The 18,616-nt window shown below is 40.4% G+C and overlaps 1 protein-coding gene across 1 annotated transcript in view; it reads right to left on the minus strand.

Annotated features, from left to right (window-relative positions):
• CACNA2D4 (calcium voltage-gated channel auxiliary subunit alpha2delta 4) overlaps window positions 1-18,616 on the minus strand; it is a 196,418-nt gene that overhangs the window by 123,952 nt on the left and 53,850 nt on the right. Inside the window, exons 17-25 of the mRNA XM_087968608.1 lie at window positions 18,347-18,421; window positions 16,889-16,975; window positions 16,083-16,154; window positions 11,211-11,272; window positions 9,317-9,384; window positions 8,308-8,353; window positions 7,176-7,273; window positions 2,781-2,874; window positions 1,908-2,003 (exon numbers count right to left, since the gene is read on the minus strand). Of these exons, the coding sequence (XP_087824734.1) occupies window positions 1,908-2,003; window positions 2,781-2,874; window positions 7,176-7,273; window positions 8,308-8,353; window positions 9,317-9,384; window positions 11,211-11,272; window positions 16,083-16,154; window positions 16,889-16,975; window positions 18,347-18,421 (698 nt within the window). The remainder of the gene's footprint in view (window positions 1-1,907; window positions 2,004-2,780; window positions 2,875-7,175; window positions 7,274-8,307; window positions 8,354-9,316; window positions 9,385-11,210; window positions 11,273-16,082; window positions 16,155-16,888; window positions 16,976-18,346; window positions 18,422-18,616) is intronic.

The raw sequence follows: 18,616 nt of genomic DNA on the forward strand, positions 1-18,616 counted from the left end.
GGGGTTTTCTATAGTGGCTAGGGTTTTGGTGCCATTGAAGTCGATGCTATGACATGTTGCTTACATGTGTTGGACTAGTGAGGAAGTGTGTTCCAGCTTTTTTACTGCATTTTTGCGTTCATCCAGGCGGGTACTTATTCTTCTATTGGTCTGTCCAATGTATGTGGCAGGGCATGATGCACAGGGGACTTCATATACGCCTTGGTTTTCCAGGTCAATTTTATCTTTGGGGTTTCTTAGGATGGCTGCTATTTTTCTGTCTGTTTTGAAGGCAGTCTTGATGTGATGCCTGTGTAGTATCTTACTGATTTTGTCTGTAGTACCTCTTATGTAGGGCAGGACAGCTGTTCCATAGGTCTGTTCATCTTCTAGGTCTCCATTATGTCTCAGGGTGTTTTTGTGGATCAAGCCGGTGATTTTGTGGAAGCCGTTAGCTATCAGTACTTTAGTCAGGGTGCATAGTTCAGTCTTTATGTGTGTCTTGTCTGCCAGGCATATGGTTCTGGCAATTAGTGTTTTGGCCACGGAGTTTATCTGTGCTGGGTAGTGGTGGGATTGGGCGTTGAGGTAGCGGTTGGTGTGTGTTTTCTTCTAGTATATGGTGTGTCCTAGTGTGCCATCTGTTTTTTTGTAGATTAGTACATCTAGGAATGGTAGTTGTTTGTTTGTTTCCATTTCTATGGTGAACTTGATTTTGGGGTGTGTGCTGTTTAGGTGTGTTAGGAAATTGTTTAGGTTTTCTTTTCCATGGGGCCAAATCACAAATGTGTCATCGATGTATCTTAACCATAGTTTGGGTTTGTGGGTGGTGTTAGCCAGGGCTCTGGATTCGAATTCTTCCATGAGCAGGTTTGCAATGACGGGTGACAGTGGTGATCCCATAGGGGCTCCTTCAATTTGCTTGTATCTTTGTCCTCTGTATATGAAATATGTGTTGGTTAAGCATTGTTCTGCTAGTTCCATGAGGTGATTGGGTGGTTGGTATTTTATGATTTCAAGAGTTTCTTTTATCGGGACTTGAGTGAATAGTGAAACCAGGCACACAATGGGGCAAAAGCAAGAGCTATGCAGACAGTCTGGTGTATTCCCCATTATATGTCTGCTAACTCTCTTGTAATCCTCCTATCTTTTCCAATGAATGTAAATACAATCAATCTTCTTCTTGTTAATTACACAGTGCTCAGATGAGCACTCCAAAGGATGGGGGAGGGAAGAAAGGGAAACATAGTTGTAGTCATGTGATTTCTCACTTAGCAACTGCTTCATTTAATGACAGAGCTGCCAAACCCAATTGTGGTTGCTACACGAGGACGACCTATTTATTTATTTATTTATTTATTTATTTATTTATTTATTTATTCAGAGTGGAGTCAGGACAAATGAGTGCAGCTGAGCATTTACTGGCCAGATGCTCTTCCTGACACCTATCCGGAGTTCAGAGCAGATATTTTCTCCTTGCACCCTGATAGAGAAACATTTGCTGCTGCCTAGGATTGAACTCTCAACCTTCCAAATGGGAGAGGAGCATCTTTACCTCTAGGCTATTGCACCATTCTAAATGATGACAACCTATATTATACTCAATAAATTGATCATTCACTCTTCTTCTACCCCTTAGAGGTTAGAATTTTGTGGAAAAGTCTGTTAGTGTCCCCTTCACATAAACGACAGACTACTAACCAAGACTATGTCTCCAGATGCCAGCTGTTCACAAACCATGGAGCATAGCAAGTGGAGGAGAGCTGGTTACATTGTGCCTCGATGGATGACAAAACTGAGAAATTATAACTGAAATTAGAATTATAACTGAAAACTGAGAAATTATAAGTAAGATATAGTGTTTCATAGTTATATCGGAAAGATAATAGAAGGGACATATCTCAAAAATACATATCCAAAAAACTCACTTGTTAGATAGTTTTTCAGTTCCTACATACAGGGTATTCCTCATGAGACCAGCCCGAGTTCCCATGAAGGCCATCTGCACACCATCTTCAGTTTCACTGTTGCAGAACAAAAATGAGAGTTGTATAAGCAAATGAGAGACAGAAATCCCACTGCCTTAAGAAAGTTCAAAACATTCTCACAGATCCATCTCACCCTGGGAACCCTTTTTTTGAACTATTACCATCTGGCACACGGTACAGAATAATAAAGACAAGGACAAATAGGCTGAAAAACAGCTTCTATCCCAGGGCAGTCACTCTATTGAATTCTACTGTATAGTGAAATATTAATGCAATATCAGAGGTTTTCAATTCAATGTACAGAATGTGAAGGATGTGTGTTTGTGTTTATTTTCATGGTCATGGTCATGATGTGCACTAAAGATGGCATTTGATTTCGTTGTATGAGGTGCAGTGACAATAAAGTAAACTAAGCTAAAATAAATTAAATCATAGAAAGGTTGGTTGAATTTCCTTTGTGCCATAGGATCTGAAGCTAGGAAACAGGCCATATTTTACAGTAGTTAACCAGCTTTCTAGGCAAGATCACAAGTCCAATTTGTCTCAACAATTCTGGATAAAGCCAGATATGTACCCAAATGCCAGTGGGATCCAGGGTAAGGCCCTTCAAAGAAATGAAGACTGCAGGAAGATCCTTATGGCCAAAGGTGATAATTTGTACAATACAGGTAAAAACCAAGCTGCTGTTGATCATTGATCTATCTATTGAACTTTTTGAACACTATTTCTGGACAGGTATAGGTAGAGTGCATTGCAGCAGTCTAAAGGTGGATGGTTTCAAGACGTCTCTTAGCTCAAGAAGTGTGTAATTACTTGGACATGGTGAGGGCCAAGGTCGTCCAATAAGCTTCCATAGGTGCTGTAACTACGGCATCGAAGAGAACCTGTTGAACTAACTCTTCATCACCTAGATAGGAGAAAGAACAGTAAGAAAGAAAGGCAGTCACCACACAAACATTGGAGTTGAAATCCAAAGCATTTGGAGGACATAAGGATGCGGACTTGATATATGTACCGTGTTTCTCACATAATAAGGCCGGGCCTTATTTTTTTTTTGACCCCCGAAAAAATGGCTAGGACGTCTTTTCGGGGGTGACTTAATTCTCCCCCTTGCATCCTCGGGTGGGTGGGCGGGCGGCGACAGCTTGGATATTCGGAGACCTTCGGGTTCGGGCACCACCGTTGCTTCCCTTCTCCCTTGCTGCCACGGCGTTTGGCACAGCCACGTGCACGCCAGTCAGGGCTCCTCCCTGCAACCGGGCCCTGAGGAGCCACTTGGCTTCAGGCGCTCCGTCTTCCCTTTGCTTTCGAAGGTAAAGTGAATTATTTTACAAAGCCTCCCCTGCCCGAGAGGGCAGCCCAACCCCACGTTGGGAGGCTAATTTCCGAGGCCTCTTCCGTTCCTCCCGACCTCCCTACGCTGCGCGCCTCTGACGCGCCGCCCCTTCAGCCCAGCGAGCTCTTCCACCTCAAAGAAAGGCCAGGCGGGCGGCTGCGGAGCAGCAGCGGGTCTGAGCCGCGCATGAAGCAGCCACCACCCATAGCGCACGCGGGAGAACGAGCGAGGTTAGCGCCCGCCAGCCCGGGCGAGATTTAGGAACGAGGGCAGGAGGAGGCACGCACACACCCGCGGCTCACTTTCCCAGCTTTGCCCAGCCCTTACGGCTCTGGCGCGGCCCTGGCGGGCAGCAAGCGCTCCCGCCGGACCCTCCGCTCATCCTGCCAGGGCCGCGCCAGAGCCGTAAGGGCTGGGCAAAGCTGGGAAAGTGAGCCGCGGTGTGTGCGTGCCTCCTCCTGCCCCCTCGTTCCTAAATCTCGCCCGGGCTGGCGGGCGCTAACCTCGCCGTTCTCCCCACGTCGGGCTACGGTGGTGGCTGTTTCCGCTGCAAGCGGCTCAGACCCGCTGCTGCTGCTCTGCAGCCGCCCGCCTGGCCTTTCTTTGAGGTGGAAGAGCTCGCTGGCTGAAGGGAGCGGCGCGCCAGGAGGCGCGCAGCGTAGGGAGGTCGGGAGGAACGGAAGAGGCCTCGGAAATTAGCCTCCCACATGGGTTGGGCTGCCCTCTCGGGCAGGAGGCTTTGTAAATCCGCTTACCTTCGAAAGCAAAGGAAGATGGGAGCGCCTGAGGCTGTGTCTCCTCAGGGCTCCGGTTGCAGGGAGGAGTCTTGACTGGCCGCACGTGGCTGCGCCAAACGCCGCGGCAGCAAGGGAGAAGGGGCAGCAAGGAGAAGGGAGAAGCAACGGTGGAAGGTCTCCGATATGAAGTGCCCCACCAACGAAGGCAGCACCATATCCGGGCATGCAACAAAAGTACTTACTAACGACAAACTCCCCTCGCTCTCTCCCCCATTTCGCATGTTTAATATGGGGCTTAATTTGGGGGGAGGGGCTTAATTTGATTTTATGCCAATAAAACATGGTGGGGCTTCCTATTGGTGGAGGCCGTATTGTTGGAGAAACACGGTATTTAACTGTACATGCATTTTGGACATTAATACAATTGAGAGAGTCCAGAGATATTTCACAAGAAGAGCGGAAGAGTCCTCCACTCTTCTGCTTGGAACAGAATACCCTATGCCTCCAGACTTGAAAATTTAGGCTTAAACAACTTATAACTATGCTGCCTTCAGTCTGACCTAAACGTAGTACATAAAATTATCTGCTACAATGTCCTACCTGTCAATGACTACTTCAACTTCAACCACAACAATACACGAGCACATAATAGATGCACACTTAAGTTAAACCACTCAGTGGTGGGATTCAAAATATTTTACTACTGATTCTGTGGGCGTGGCTTGGTGGGTGTGGCTTGGTGGGTGTGGCAGGGAAAGATACTGCAAAATCCCGTTCCCTCCCCACCCATTCCCTAACCTGCTTTCCAGCTCTGTTCTCCTGTGCAGGGTAACAAAAGAAGACCCAGCCGATCAGCAGGGACTCAGGAGGCAGAGAATAAATGGGGGCGGAACCAGTCAGAGGTGGTATTTGCCGGTTCTCCAAACTACTTAAAATTTCCGCTACCATTTCTCTAGAACTGGTCAGAACCTGCTGAATACCACCTCTGAAACTGCTCCAAACTCGATTGCAGAAAATATGCTTCAGTAACAGAATTGTCAATGCATGGAATGCACTACTTGACTCTGTAGTTTCTTCCCCAAGCCCCAAAAACTTTAACCTTAGACTGCCTACTGTTGACCTCACCCCATTTCTAAGGGGTCTGTATAGGGTGTGCATAAGCGCACCAATGTGCCTACATCCTTGTCACCTTTTATTCGTACCCATTTCATGTAATCATAATCATGTTCTAATTATATCTGTTATCTAATACATGCTTGATAAATAAAATAAAATAAAATAAAATAAAATAAAATAAAATAAAATAAAATAAAATAAAATAAAATAAAATAAAATAAAATAAAATAAAATAAAATAAAATAAAATAAAATAATAAATAAATAAATAAATAAATAAATAAATGAATAAATAAATAAATAAATAAATAAATAAATAAATAAATAAATTTCCCCACCCCTCTTTTCTCCATTTGCTCCACGGAATTATCAGGAGTTGAACTTTCATACTGAAAAATGGACGAAGCCTTGTATTAGTATACGTTTCCCTGAACCTTCAATCCAAGAAATAACTTTGCTGGTTTGGGAACGACACATGACATACTTCTCTAGGTTAGAGGCCAAATAGGCTGACTCAGTAATGGGATCCTACTTTAGTCGCTACTGGTTCGGTGGGTGATCGTGTGTGCACGTGCATAGATGCATGCACCCCTAACAAGCTGAGAGGATGAAGAAACGGAAAGCTAGGAGTGACCCTCCCAACCTCCCATGTGCTTTTCGATCTTTTATCCTCTCAGCTGATTGTCGTAAGCTTGTTTTCCTCCTCTCAGGTGATCAGAGGTCTTTTTAAGCTACCGGTTCAGGTGAACCTGTCCGAACCGCTAGCATACCATCACTGTGCTGACTGGAGTAAAGCATGAAAAAGTAGTTTTGTAGGCAAATTGAATCAAGACATCAAAGAAACAGTGACCGTGGGAAATATGAGTTTAGAAAGCATTACATTAATATTCAGGTGGGAGATATACCACACCTGACGTTTTTAGCTATTCAGCAATGACATTCAAAAGCAAAGTTTTTAGTTACGAGGACAGACAATACGATCTGATGGACCAATTTGTGTGAGGAATTGAATGATAAAGGTAAACGTTGTCATCTGCTAGGTTTAATTTGAATTGAGTCGAGTTGAGGTTGCTAATTCTAATTTGCAAGTAATTTGAACATCAAGGAAGAGCCATAATGAAAGATGATTAGGCAGCATGCTGATTATATACTGTACACGTTCACCCTTTGGAAAAAAATAATAATTAAAAAGGGATATGATCGTCACCACCAATTATTTGAAAAGATGTCACAGAGTTATTGGAGCAAATTTAGTGTTTTGCTGTCTCGGAGGATAGGAGAGAATTCGGGAAACAGGATTTAGAAATTCTTGGTAGTTTGGACTGTGCCACATTGGGATAAAGTGCCTCAAAAGATGGTGGAGGAGCTTACACCAATGCTTTTAAGCAAAGACATTTATTAAGCCCTATTATAATATCTTGGAATATGGACACTGTTGAATTATACTTGGATGGGCCAATTTGGCATCTTCAGAAGACTGTTCCTAAGAGTTTAGACCAGGGATGTTAAATTTGATTTCATTAAAGGCCGCATCAGGCTTGTGTTTGACCTCAGGAGGGCTGGAGAGGGCATGGCCAGGAGGGCATGGCCAGCTTGACGACATTGTGTCGGGGGCACCTGTGGCCCGAGAGCTCTGTCAGCTAAAATGGGTTCCTGAGCTCCGTTTTTGACTGGGATGGCCTCCTGCAACCCTCTGCTAGTTAAAACAGCTCAGGAGGCTGTGCACAGCCCTCATGAACTCCTTTTTCAGTCGGGATGGCCTCCTACAACCCTCTGCCAGCAAAAACAGAGCTTAGGAGGGCCACACACAGCCCCCGTGAGCTCCATTTTCACTGACAGAAGCTCCGTTTTCGCTGGCAGAGGCAGGCTGATCTTTCACTATTTCCAGGACAGCCTCATGGGCCAAATCTAAGCACCTCACGGGCTGGATCCAGACCATGAGCCTTGAGTTTGATACCCCTGGTTCAGACAAAGGGGTTCAGAAGAACACTGCTTAATAGCTATATGTTTCCATACTCACATTCAAGGTCAGCTTCTTCTGCTGTAATAAAACGGATTACAGCTTCCAACTGGCTTAGCTTCCTGTGAGCTGGATCAATATCTGTAACACAATAAATCCTGGTGGAAGGAGTACAAGAAAGAAAGAGTATTGGCACATATTCTTCTCCTTTCGGGATCCATCCTGACACACATAAGACTAAGCATAAAATACCTCACCTTTTCACTATAGAGAGAGAAGTTAAACAGAAAACAGTTTAGGGAAACTAACCTATGTAGTCCATGGATTATCACCCATTTTACCATATTCCAATATAGGCAATTATTTGAATTACTCTTTTATCCCAATAAAAATGTAAGAAGGCAGTCACACAGGGCATCCAGGATCAGAGCACATCCTTCATATGTGGTGCACATGCACAGCACACATGCAAAACCCTGAGGATTGAGTCTCATGATTGTAGATACCAGCTTGATTTCCTTTTTGATTCCCCACTATCCTAACTTTAAAGGGGAAAAAAAAATCAGGCAATGAGTTTATTTAGCCCCTAGGATTACCAGGTTCTGATATATACATAACAATTTTAAAATTGGTAGAGCCACTCTTTACATCTGATTAATATTACCTAGGGATATGAACACTAGTGCTGTGCTTTGGATTTGAAAGGCAAACGATGCTTCAAAAGGCACAGAATCACTCATGAACAATAGCACCTGTTGGTAACTCTTTAAACTAGATGTGACTTTTCTAGGGTTCCGTGACCACTCTTTGCAGCATAATCCAGGGAAAAGATATATTTGTTTTAAGCAGTGGCAATAGATATTATCATGTGCCACTTGCAGCCACTTGCATTTTGATGCAGTTCAAATCAGAATCCAAAGGATTACACAGCCCAAATGAACAGGCATGAAGATGTGAACCAGCCCTGCACCTAACTCAAGCACACGTTTAAGGCAGTGTCAATTGCTCTGGGACACAGAATTTCCCCACGTCCTTGGGCAAAAATTCTTTCTCTGGTGTGTTTAATATCCTTTAATTGGAGAAGATTTAGCTGAACTGAGCGGTGGCTCTTTAGCTTCTACAGAAACATTTTCTCAAGGCCTCAGTTCAAGAATCCAATGCAAAGTGTTCATCTTTCCCAAATATATCTTACCACTCATTGGCTAAGGTCAAATCTGGCTGCAGAAGGTCATGCAAACCTGAAACGAAAAGGTTATGGCATTGTTATGACAGCGATTCTTCCTTTGTGACAAACGTGCTTAATACTCAAACTTTCCACAAGAAATTTCCATTTGTATTGAAGGATAGTTCAGTCTCTGTAGGATAACAGAAGTGATGGTGATGGTGAAGACATTGTACAATGGGAATTTAGTTTGGGTGGGGAAGGGAGGAATTTCCTGATTGGATAAGAGAGAGGGAGGGAGGGAGGGAGAGAGAGAGAGAGAAGAGAATGAATGGTGATAATACAAAACTGTAGAAAATAATGTGCTCACTTAGTCACAAAAATACCTTAAATGACTTTGATTTAGATGCAACATAGACACGAGGATTCTCAAGTACTAAATTCCAAGGTCTTAAATCATAGCAGATGTTCAGATAGTGGGAATGAAGTTCAGTAAAACTGTCCCATTACTTCAATCTATTCCGGAACATCGAAGGCTGCTTTGTTTTGATACAAATATTATTCTATAAAAGGACTGAGGCATCCTGTACTTTGTCTGATAGGCAAAACCAAATAAAGGAGCAAATGAATCTGACTGTTTGAAGCCACAGACCTCGGAACATCCATTTTGCCAAAAAGGTTACTGATGTTAGGACCAGATATAATACACAACATAGACAAAAAGGAACTACATAAACATATAGTGGGTACCTTTCCAAAAAAAAAAAAAAAATTTGGGTGGTGATAAATTAGAATGCTACCATATTTTCATTTTTCAAATTTTATTAGTACTTTTCTGCTCCCCCTCCAAATATGTAGGAAGCTGAGTTCAGATTTTTAATAATTGTTTTCTACTCTATCAGGTTAGCAAATAAATACCTAAAGAGAGATGGAGAAGGTAGCCAAAGAAAAACACCATTAAAACCTAACTAGGGTACAAGAAAGTTTTCTTCAATGTTTCTCATACAAGACTTTTACAAAAGTGTGTCGTATAACCAACCTTCTTCCACTGAAGTGTCCCCAAGCAGCACATATTCCCCAGGTCCTCGTGACAGAACAATTCCCAAGCTGTGAGTTGCGGTGGACAAGGGGGGACAATAAGGAAATAAAACAGAATATTATGAAGGTCTACCTCAGTTTTCACTGGTGTGGCATTAAAAAGATAAAGATTTCCCTATCCAGTCGATTCTGACTCTAGGGTATAGTACTTCATGTTTCTTGGCTGAGGGTTCCAGCATTGTTGAATTTCTGTGGTCATGTGGCCAGCATGGTTATATGCCAAAGGTGCATGGAACACTGATACTTTCCCACCAAAGTAGTATCTCTTTAGCCACTTGCATTTCCATGCCTCTTGAACTGCTCCATGGGCAGGAGCTGGAGCAAGTAATGAGAGGTCACCCCATTGCGTAAAACTCGGGTCTCAAACCTGGGCTGTCAACTCTTCAGCTGACAAGTTCAGCATCTTTGCTGAACTATCGTGCCCCATTATCCAGATGCACTAACACTGAAATCACAGAATTCTCAGCCAACTTACCATTTAAAACAGAAAAACAATAAAATGGAAAATTAGAGCGTCCAAACAATGTTATTCCACATAACAAAATACTAATAGGTTCTTATTTTTAAGCCACAAGAGAACCACTATGTTTTTAAAGATTTCTGGAATGACAAATTTTGGTGGGATATATCATTCCAGAGGAAAGATGCTTCTTAGGTCCTGACAGTGGGCATTATTTGATTGACAGGACCTGAATTGCGCAGATTTTGCTTAACCTTATTAGATGGGCAGCAACCCTGGGAGATAGGTGATCCCTCAAATAACCTGGCCTGTGACATGAAGGCCTTTATAACAGTGGTCATTTTTTTTTTTTTACTACTGGTTCTGTGGGCGTAGCTTGTGAGCGTGGCATGGGTTGGTGGGTGTGGCATGGCTTGGTGGGAGTGGCAGGGGACGGATACTGTAAAATCTCCATTCCCATCCCACTCCAATAACCTGCTTTCCAGCTCCATTCTCCTTTGCAGTTGCAACAAAAGAAGATCCAACTGATTGGGATTTGGGAGGCAGAGAAAAGATGGGGGAAGGCTAGTCAGAGATGGTATTTGCCGGTTCTCCGAACTACTCAAAAATTCCACTACTGGTTCTCCAGAACTGGTCAGAACCTGCTGAATACCACCTCTGCTTTATAAGTGATAACCTTGAATTGTACCCAGGACCCCAGCACCCTTCCCTTTTTCCGCCACCATGAACTCTCAAAGACGTTTTATTGGCACATATAACAATTGAGTTTTTTGGACCTTCATCATCTACAGCATCTTGAAATTCTCTTAATGAATTTGGTTCTATTTCCACAGGTATGAAAAATGGATTTACTAAGTGAGTGAACTGGACGACTCAAACTTGAATTAATTCATTTTTCTCTCTCCATAGGGCTTCCATAAAGAAATGGGGCCTCCAGAAGCTGTTCCTTTTCAGAGCCATTTCTATGGCTTCAGAAACTAAATTCTCATTCTTTCTTCCTTTTACTCTCTTACTTGTTGCTATTTTTTTTAAAAAAGCCTACTGTATCAGCCTAATGCATCTGTTTTATTTCTTTTGATATCCTGGTATCATCCAGGTATAATTGGATAATTGGATTATATAATATAATTATATAAACAATATAAAAAGTATAACTGGATTATAGTTCCCAAGTTTACCAGCCAACAGAGTCACTGGCCATGCCATTTGGGAATTTTGGACCTTATAATCTCAAACTATTTTGATGGCATCCAGTTGATGAAGGTTGACCAACTGAATTGACTTGACCCTGCAGGATCCTGGGTGGAATAATAAGGCTGTCTGAATAATAATGCAATAAATTTAATTTGATCTTCTCCAGAATTTGCTCACTCACCTAAATGGCGTGCCACTGATATGAGTGAAGAAATAGTCATTAGTAAGGAACAGAATCCTTTTCTGAGAAAAGAAAAAAATATATATCAGGAATGCTAAACTGTAACTGCAGGAAAAAACATACATCTTAAACACAGACACAGGCACAGACACACATAGACACAGACAGAGAGAAAATGATGCAACCAGAGCAGGAAATGTAGTTTGTCTTTCACAACTGCTTACTCACTACTTCTTGTTAACAAAGTTGGCATGTAAAAAGAAAGGCTTAATTTTATTGTACATCATCAAATGAGTGCTGAAACTAGGTCATCATATATTAAGAACCTCGTGATTAGGGCAGTCTCGCAATTAAAAAAATCTCACATTGTAGCATCATAACCTAACTACTGGGAATTAAGACTCACTGAGTTTTGTAGGTCCAGTCCTAAGTAAATGTGCAGAGGACTGCAGACTTTATCAATTAATTGGATGAATTTTAATTAAACATACAAACCTGAATAGGCTGAAGAAGAAGAAAAAACATGGTTCATTGGGTTTTAAGTGATGCATAAGCTTACCAGAAGAGGCTGTAATATTTTTTAAAAATGTTCTTGTTGTTTGTGTGAGATGGAGATAAAAAAATTGGAGACTTCTACTGATAGTATCTGTTTTTATGAGGCCTTATAGTACAACAAATACAATAAACAAGCTGTACAATAAATTGACTTTATGTTGTATTGTTACTTTTTTTTTTAAGCAAATTTTATTAATTTCAAAAACAAACAAATCATCATCAACCATTACATATTTGAACCTTTTTCCATTATAAATTTTACAAGTCAGATAAAACCTTATCTTATACAATACAATTCTATTTTAAGCCATTTCCATATGAGCATAAAAATACCTCTTATCCAATTTCTCTTTACTTCTCTTTACTCTTATTCAATTTCACTATTATTATTTCATCTATTTCTTTCTGACTTGATTACCATTATTCTCATTCTGTATTTCTACAAGGTTTTATTAATACTCTCAAAAACATAGACACACAACAAACAAACATATAAAAAATCTTTTAGGAAAGTAACTTGGCCCCAGGTACCTCTCTTTATATGGGCTTTAATTATATTCATGCTCATCTTACATATCATTACCTATTTTGTTTACCATTCTATATCTTCTATATAAACTTCTCCACACATCACTCTTCATAATTCTATCTTATTTAATCCATCTTAATTTAAATCATTATATTTGTATCTTTTGCCCATTCTTTATTATCCCTCTATCTCATTCCTTATAATGAAAAAAAAATTTCTCCTGAAATCACTAATCAGAGTATGATGCCTTTCTATCCTCCCCTAAATTAATTAGTTTAACATTTAAACTAACACCTAATACCCAATCTGATTCTGCTTGGTACATTCTATCTACTAATTTTTTCTTTTAATAACAATAAAAACAGAGTAATAAATCGAAAATGTTTAAATACATAGTGCCCTCCTAAATACATAGTTGAATAATAAATCTAAATATTAAATCTTATAACATTCCCATTGCCTTTCCCTTTAATATTTTATTACATTTTAAAATCAGTCATTATTAAAAATTTCAACATTTTGATTTCTTATTAACTCTTAAGCCATTCTAATTTTCTATTTCTAATACAGATGTTACAATACCATCTTATGTACCTTGCAAAATCTTTTTTAAGGAAATTGTACTTTACCCTTTGTCCCTAAAAAAATTCCTCTTTTCCCATCTAATTTCAAAACGTTGTGGCTTTTTCTCCGCCTTTCCCCTTTCTTTCTTCCCCCACCAAATCTTCCTACCCCCTTCTTCTAGCCTCTGCCTTGCTGGCATCCCTTCTCTGTTGTGTTCCCTTTTTCTTTTGTTTACTATCATTATATTTATTTTGCATCATATTTTCTCTTTCTTAAATGTTTTTTAGATCTTAAGTCCTTCATTTTCCTCGCTTTCTTCCTTCCTTCTTTCTTAGATAAATTTTGGGATTCATTAAAGATGTTGTATTGTTACTTAAGATTCATGTCTTTTGTAGTGAATATGAATAATGCAACATCTCTTTAATTGTCTGCTACACACTTTTTCATAATATATCTGTTGATCTGGTAGACTAATCTTTCTTTGTAAGAAAATACAAGAGGCTGTGAATGCATTGCCCTCTGCTATGAGCTGCTCTATCTCTGTCGCTAAGGCGAGTTTTTTTTAAATTGGGGGCGGTGGGTGGGAATGGGAAGGGTGCAAATGGAATGGAGATGGGCTCTCCATTCTGTTTGCATCACCTACTGTAATATTCCAGCATCCTTGCACAGCACACTGGCCATTTTGTGAATTCACACCCATGGTACCAAAGGAATCTTTCTAAGTAGGCTTAGCTGCGGTACATAATACGGTTTTAGCACTGTATGTCTTGATACATGACTTGATGAGCATTGCACTTCTTATCAGAGTATCAGATGGAATTGGGGGGGGAAAAAAGACTGGCCACAGCCTTCAAGGCTGTTCTGCCCCTGCTTTAATGTCCTTGAAATACGTTACACAGATCGATGCCTAGCAGCTGGGCTACATGAAATGACAGATAGGCTTGAGGTGGAAGTGTGACAGAGAAGGTGACAAGCGGTAGGATAACCACCTCGGTCCTTGTAGCTGCAGTCACGTGGGATGCTTTTCTTTTCTCCTTCACCTAAATATCACCCTTCTCTTTTGCTATTAAACCACCAATCCTCAACCTCCCGGAAACCCCCACCTAGTACAATGACAGCAGGCATCAAAAGAGTTGAGGCTAAATTGTTCATGCTTTGGAAAGGCAGATCGATCCTGGAGGCAGTTATATGAGCTGGCTGCCAGCTGAGCATTTCAAAAACATCTCAGCTAGCTTATTTAATTAGCCGAGCATGGCCAGCCTAATGGTCTCAAAAAAAGAAAAAGAAAAGAAATCTGTGTGAGTTGCCACATAAATGTTGAGTGGCTTCTCCATTTTTTGTATTGCTGGATAGGAAATAGCTTGGCTTAAATGACCACTATAATATTCCCTCCAGGGGTCCCAAGCTCCGCTGCTTTTCTATTGCTGTTAACATTTGATTTGTTTTTATGATTCCTAGCTGCTACAAGGTCATAGCAAGTGTCAGCCTCTAAACAACTCAGCTGATTTAGAAAAAAAAAGCTAAGCAGGACCAGGTCCAGCTGGATTGGAGACCACTCAGAAATCAAGGGTCTCTAGGATAGAGTGGAAAATGGAAGGGAAAATGGGGGGTGGGATTCCAAGGCTGCCAAGAAAAGTACACAAACATAGCCATGGAGTCAACATTTTGGATTCAAAGAACACCAAGAAAATCACAATGGATTTATATTTATTTTAAGCATATCCACAGGCAGTAGTACTAAGGTGCCTATTTTACACAGACACACACACTCTGCATGGGGCAGAATTTCTTCATTCTACTTTTTCTCCTTCAGTATAGTTTTTGTCTGAATATTGAGGGGTGAACTGGTGAACTGTTTGATGCATTTAAGCTTTGCCCTGAAACTTGATCTGTTTTTTCCTTTTTTAAACAGTCTTAATGTTGATTAATGCAGTCAAGGAGGCACTTCGTATAGCCTGAACACTTACAAGATTAGAGAAATGGCAAACAGTCTCAAGTATTTGGGGGGCAGGAAGTGGATGTAATATAAACAAGAGTGAATGAAATGTCTCCACGGACCCTGCTTTGCTAACTTTAAAATAATTTTCAGTACAATTGGAAAGGGGAGGAATATAAACTTAAAAAATCAATTCCGTGGAGGGTGTGAAATTTAGATGGAGCAGAGAAGCAAAGCATGAAGAGGTTAAGAAAGGCTAGTGGGGCAAGAGAGATAAATCAATGTTCGTTTTTAGAGTACCAACATATATTTATTCAACTCTTATTTCTGGTTACACAGACAGACTTTAGTGGATTTTCTATCATTTCAGAACCTCTATACGTTTAGAGAATAGAATAAAATTTATTTAACTTAAGAGGGCAGTCAGCTGGCCAAAGAAATCATATCAGTGCGGGCATGTTAGAGACTCCATGGAAAACTTTCCAACTCTCTTGAAGAAAGGGTATGCGCCTCCAGTTTAAGAGATGCAGGTGAAAATAATAATAATTGAAAACCCAATTCATGATGAGTTGAAGGAGCAATAATGACAAAAGACTAAAAGACGTGAAGGGAGAGCTAACAAGGGGCCAACAAATGTCACATGGCATTTAATGATGAGAGATTTAATTTAGGAAATGCCATGATGCCTAAATTCATTAATAGAAAGGTGTAAAACATTTCATTTGTACAGAACAAAATGGAAAGAAAGATGTTGAAGCCTCTCCTTTTAATGTGCAATTGCACAATTGCTGCACCCATATGGCCTTTTTTGACCCTTCGTGGACGCCTCTGCTCTGAACTCTTGATATGCACACCTAGACAAGTTCTGCTAGAACCCAAGTCTCCAGAAAGTTAGGAACTATTTTCATTCTGGAATCTACACTCTTCAAATACCACTGGATTTTAATGGATCATACGTTTCTGCAGCAGCTACGGATAAATTAAGCCTCTGTTGATGACAACTATGACTAAAATGGCTATGCTCCCTTTACATCTTTTCTCTGCCTCCTAGGAAAACTCCGTGTTTGATGGAGAGAGAATGAAGATATGGCTGAGGTTTATACGTATTTCCAAATCAGCCTTTATGATTTCAGTCTTTGAATTCTCCTGCCATTGTCATGTATCCAATGAAGCTAATCTAATTAAGCTGATTTGTTTGGGGGATTTTAGGATAGTTTTATGCATTTAACCTTTTGAAATGTTCGCTTTTCTGAATTGCATGGTTTTTAATCTATAACTAAATACTCACTCCTTTATCCATGGGCACCTTCACATCCATGGACAAATAACCAGTTTCTCCATTGATCATTGCTGTACGTAACTGCGGAAAGGAACAGGACTTCATTAAAATACTTACAGTAGCTGGCTCAGGACCACTGGCCACTGACAATTTAGGTATAGATATTTTACCCCTTTGTGTTTAGCTAAATGATGAGGTGGCTCAGTGGCTAAGATGCTGAGTTTGTCGATCAGAAAGGTCAGTAGTTCGGCGGTTCGAATCCCTAGCATCGTGTAATGGAGTGAGCTCCCATTACTTGTCCCAGCTTCTGCCAACCTAGCATGTAAAAATGCAAGTAGAAAAATAGGGACCACTTTGGTGGTAAGTGTTCCGTGCACCTTCGGCATCGACCACATGACCACGGAGACGTCTTTGGACAGCACTGGCTCTTCGGCTTTGTAACGGAGATGAGCGCCATCCCCTAGAGCCGGAAATGACTAGCACCTTAAATAATATACAGGTTGGGTTGTAATCCTATACTGATTCAGGGAAGCAACTGTCATGACTAATGTGTTGGATTAGAACTGGGAGATTTTGAAGTATGAACAATTGGCTGCAACGGATTGGTTCAACTGATTGTTCTTCTATATGTGTGTATTTTTGCCATACCTTTCACTGATTATTTGCATCATCTTGCGCTTGTTCTTACTTTGTAGCATGTTGCCCATTGTCAATAGACAGACTAGTTGTCAATATTCCTATGATTTGCTAGGAACTTTATGGATAAATTGGCCAGGGAGGGGTAATGCGCACAAACCCTGCAATTAGGCACTTACAGTTTCATTTACATCTTCCCATTCTACTTCAGAAAGATCGACACTGTTGTAATTGGGTTTGGGCTTCAGCTTTTTCCCTTCTTTGTACTGGAATATTGAGGGGAAAAAAGACAGACAAGTTAGGAAGATATACTTTTTTTCCTCAAGGAAACATCTCCCCCCCCCCTCTAGCTGATTAAACAGTGTTTGTGTCTATTATTGAAAGATGTTCTAGGTCACAAGTGTCAAACTTGATTGCGTCATGTGATGTCATGTGACATATTGTGAAGTTTTTGCCTTTGCGGAGCTGGGGTGAGCGTGGCCTGCATGTGAAGCATCCAGCCTACAGGCTGCCAGTTTAACACCCCTGTTCTTGGTGTAATTAGGAGCTGTGGTGGCACAGTGATTAGAATGCAGGACTGCAGGGCTAACTGACTGCTCACTCCAGGAGTTCAGTCAACTGGTTGTAATTCAGGTGCTTGGCCTGAATCACATGATCGCAACAGTCAACTTCCAAGCTAAATCAATTGAGGAAACTAGATATGCTTAATGACCATGTAATTCATATAATAGCCACAATAAAAATAATCATAATATCAGTCATTTAATGACTCTCTTAACAACCACATTGCTTAACAACTGAAATTCCAGTCCTAATTGTGGTTGTAAATTGAGGATTTCCTGTAGCATATTTGAACAAATTATGTTTCCAATAGCTCAAATCAGAAATGATGAGCGGCGACAAGAAGCTGAGCAATAATACAGAAATGATAATATGTTTTACTGTTTTAATTCAGATATAAATTTCAATACTGTAAGCATATAGGTAATCTAGACAGCTTGGCATTTATTGTATCATTTGTATTCTTTTTCTAATGGGGATATTTATTGCATGCTTGTAATGAAAGCAAAGAAAATATAAATTAAGAGAAAATATAAAAAGTGAAAAAAAGTTCTGGAGGAGAACTTTAAATCTTAAATTTTGGGCAGAATAAGTATGTAATGAAAAGGTACCTTGGAGAAAATGGAATATTCAGCCAGTCAACATAATTAGATAGCTGGATTTGGAGCCTTGACATTTAAGTCAAAGTGACATAAAAATAAAATTTAATAATACAGGTAAGTTACCTACTAAAGTTACCTGAGGTCCAAATTCCATAGACACCAGTGGTACTTTTGCTGATGCAATGGGATCCACTGCATTTAAAGGTTCATGATAGGCCTTTGATTTGACACCTGAACGGTGCCATTTAGGAGTTTGAATAGATATGGAATAGATGTTGGGTTCATTGGAAAAGAAAACTAACACTCAAGAACTGCCATTAGAAAAAGACAACCATCCAATAGTGGCTTAATGTCACTGTGGGATAGCACAAATCTAGGTAGCTGATGACCCTGTGCATTAATGAACTGGAAGTTCTAAAATGACACAAACTAAACAGAAATCCCAGAAAATCTAGGGCTTCTTTAGGTACTTACCAGTGGCCGGAGGTCGGGATGAGACAGAATGTAGCCATTGTTAGTAATTAGAAAGGCATATCCATGGATACCCAGCTTGAAATAAATGCATTAAAACAATTAGATGTATTCATTTTATTTTTATTTTTTTTGCAAGAGGGAAAGTTGCAGAACCCATCCCACAAAACTGTGCACTGGTTGATTAGTATGCACATTATCATTTCTTGGTTTGAGCATTTTGTATAAAATCTTAACCCTTCAAGATATTTCTTTCATTTTTATTTTATTTAT

Source organism: Notechis scutatus, chromosome 6 (assembly GCF_049901735.1).
Source record: "Notechis scutatus isolate UNSWTSFEM ecotype Mainland chromosome 6, rNotScu1.2, whole genome shotgun sequence".
Taxonomy (NCBI): domain Eukaryota; kingdom Metazoa; phylum Chordata; class Lepidosauria; order Squamata; family Elapidae; genus Notechis; species Notechis scutatus.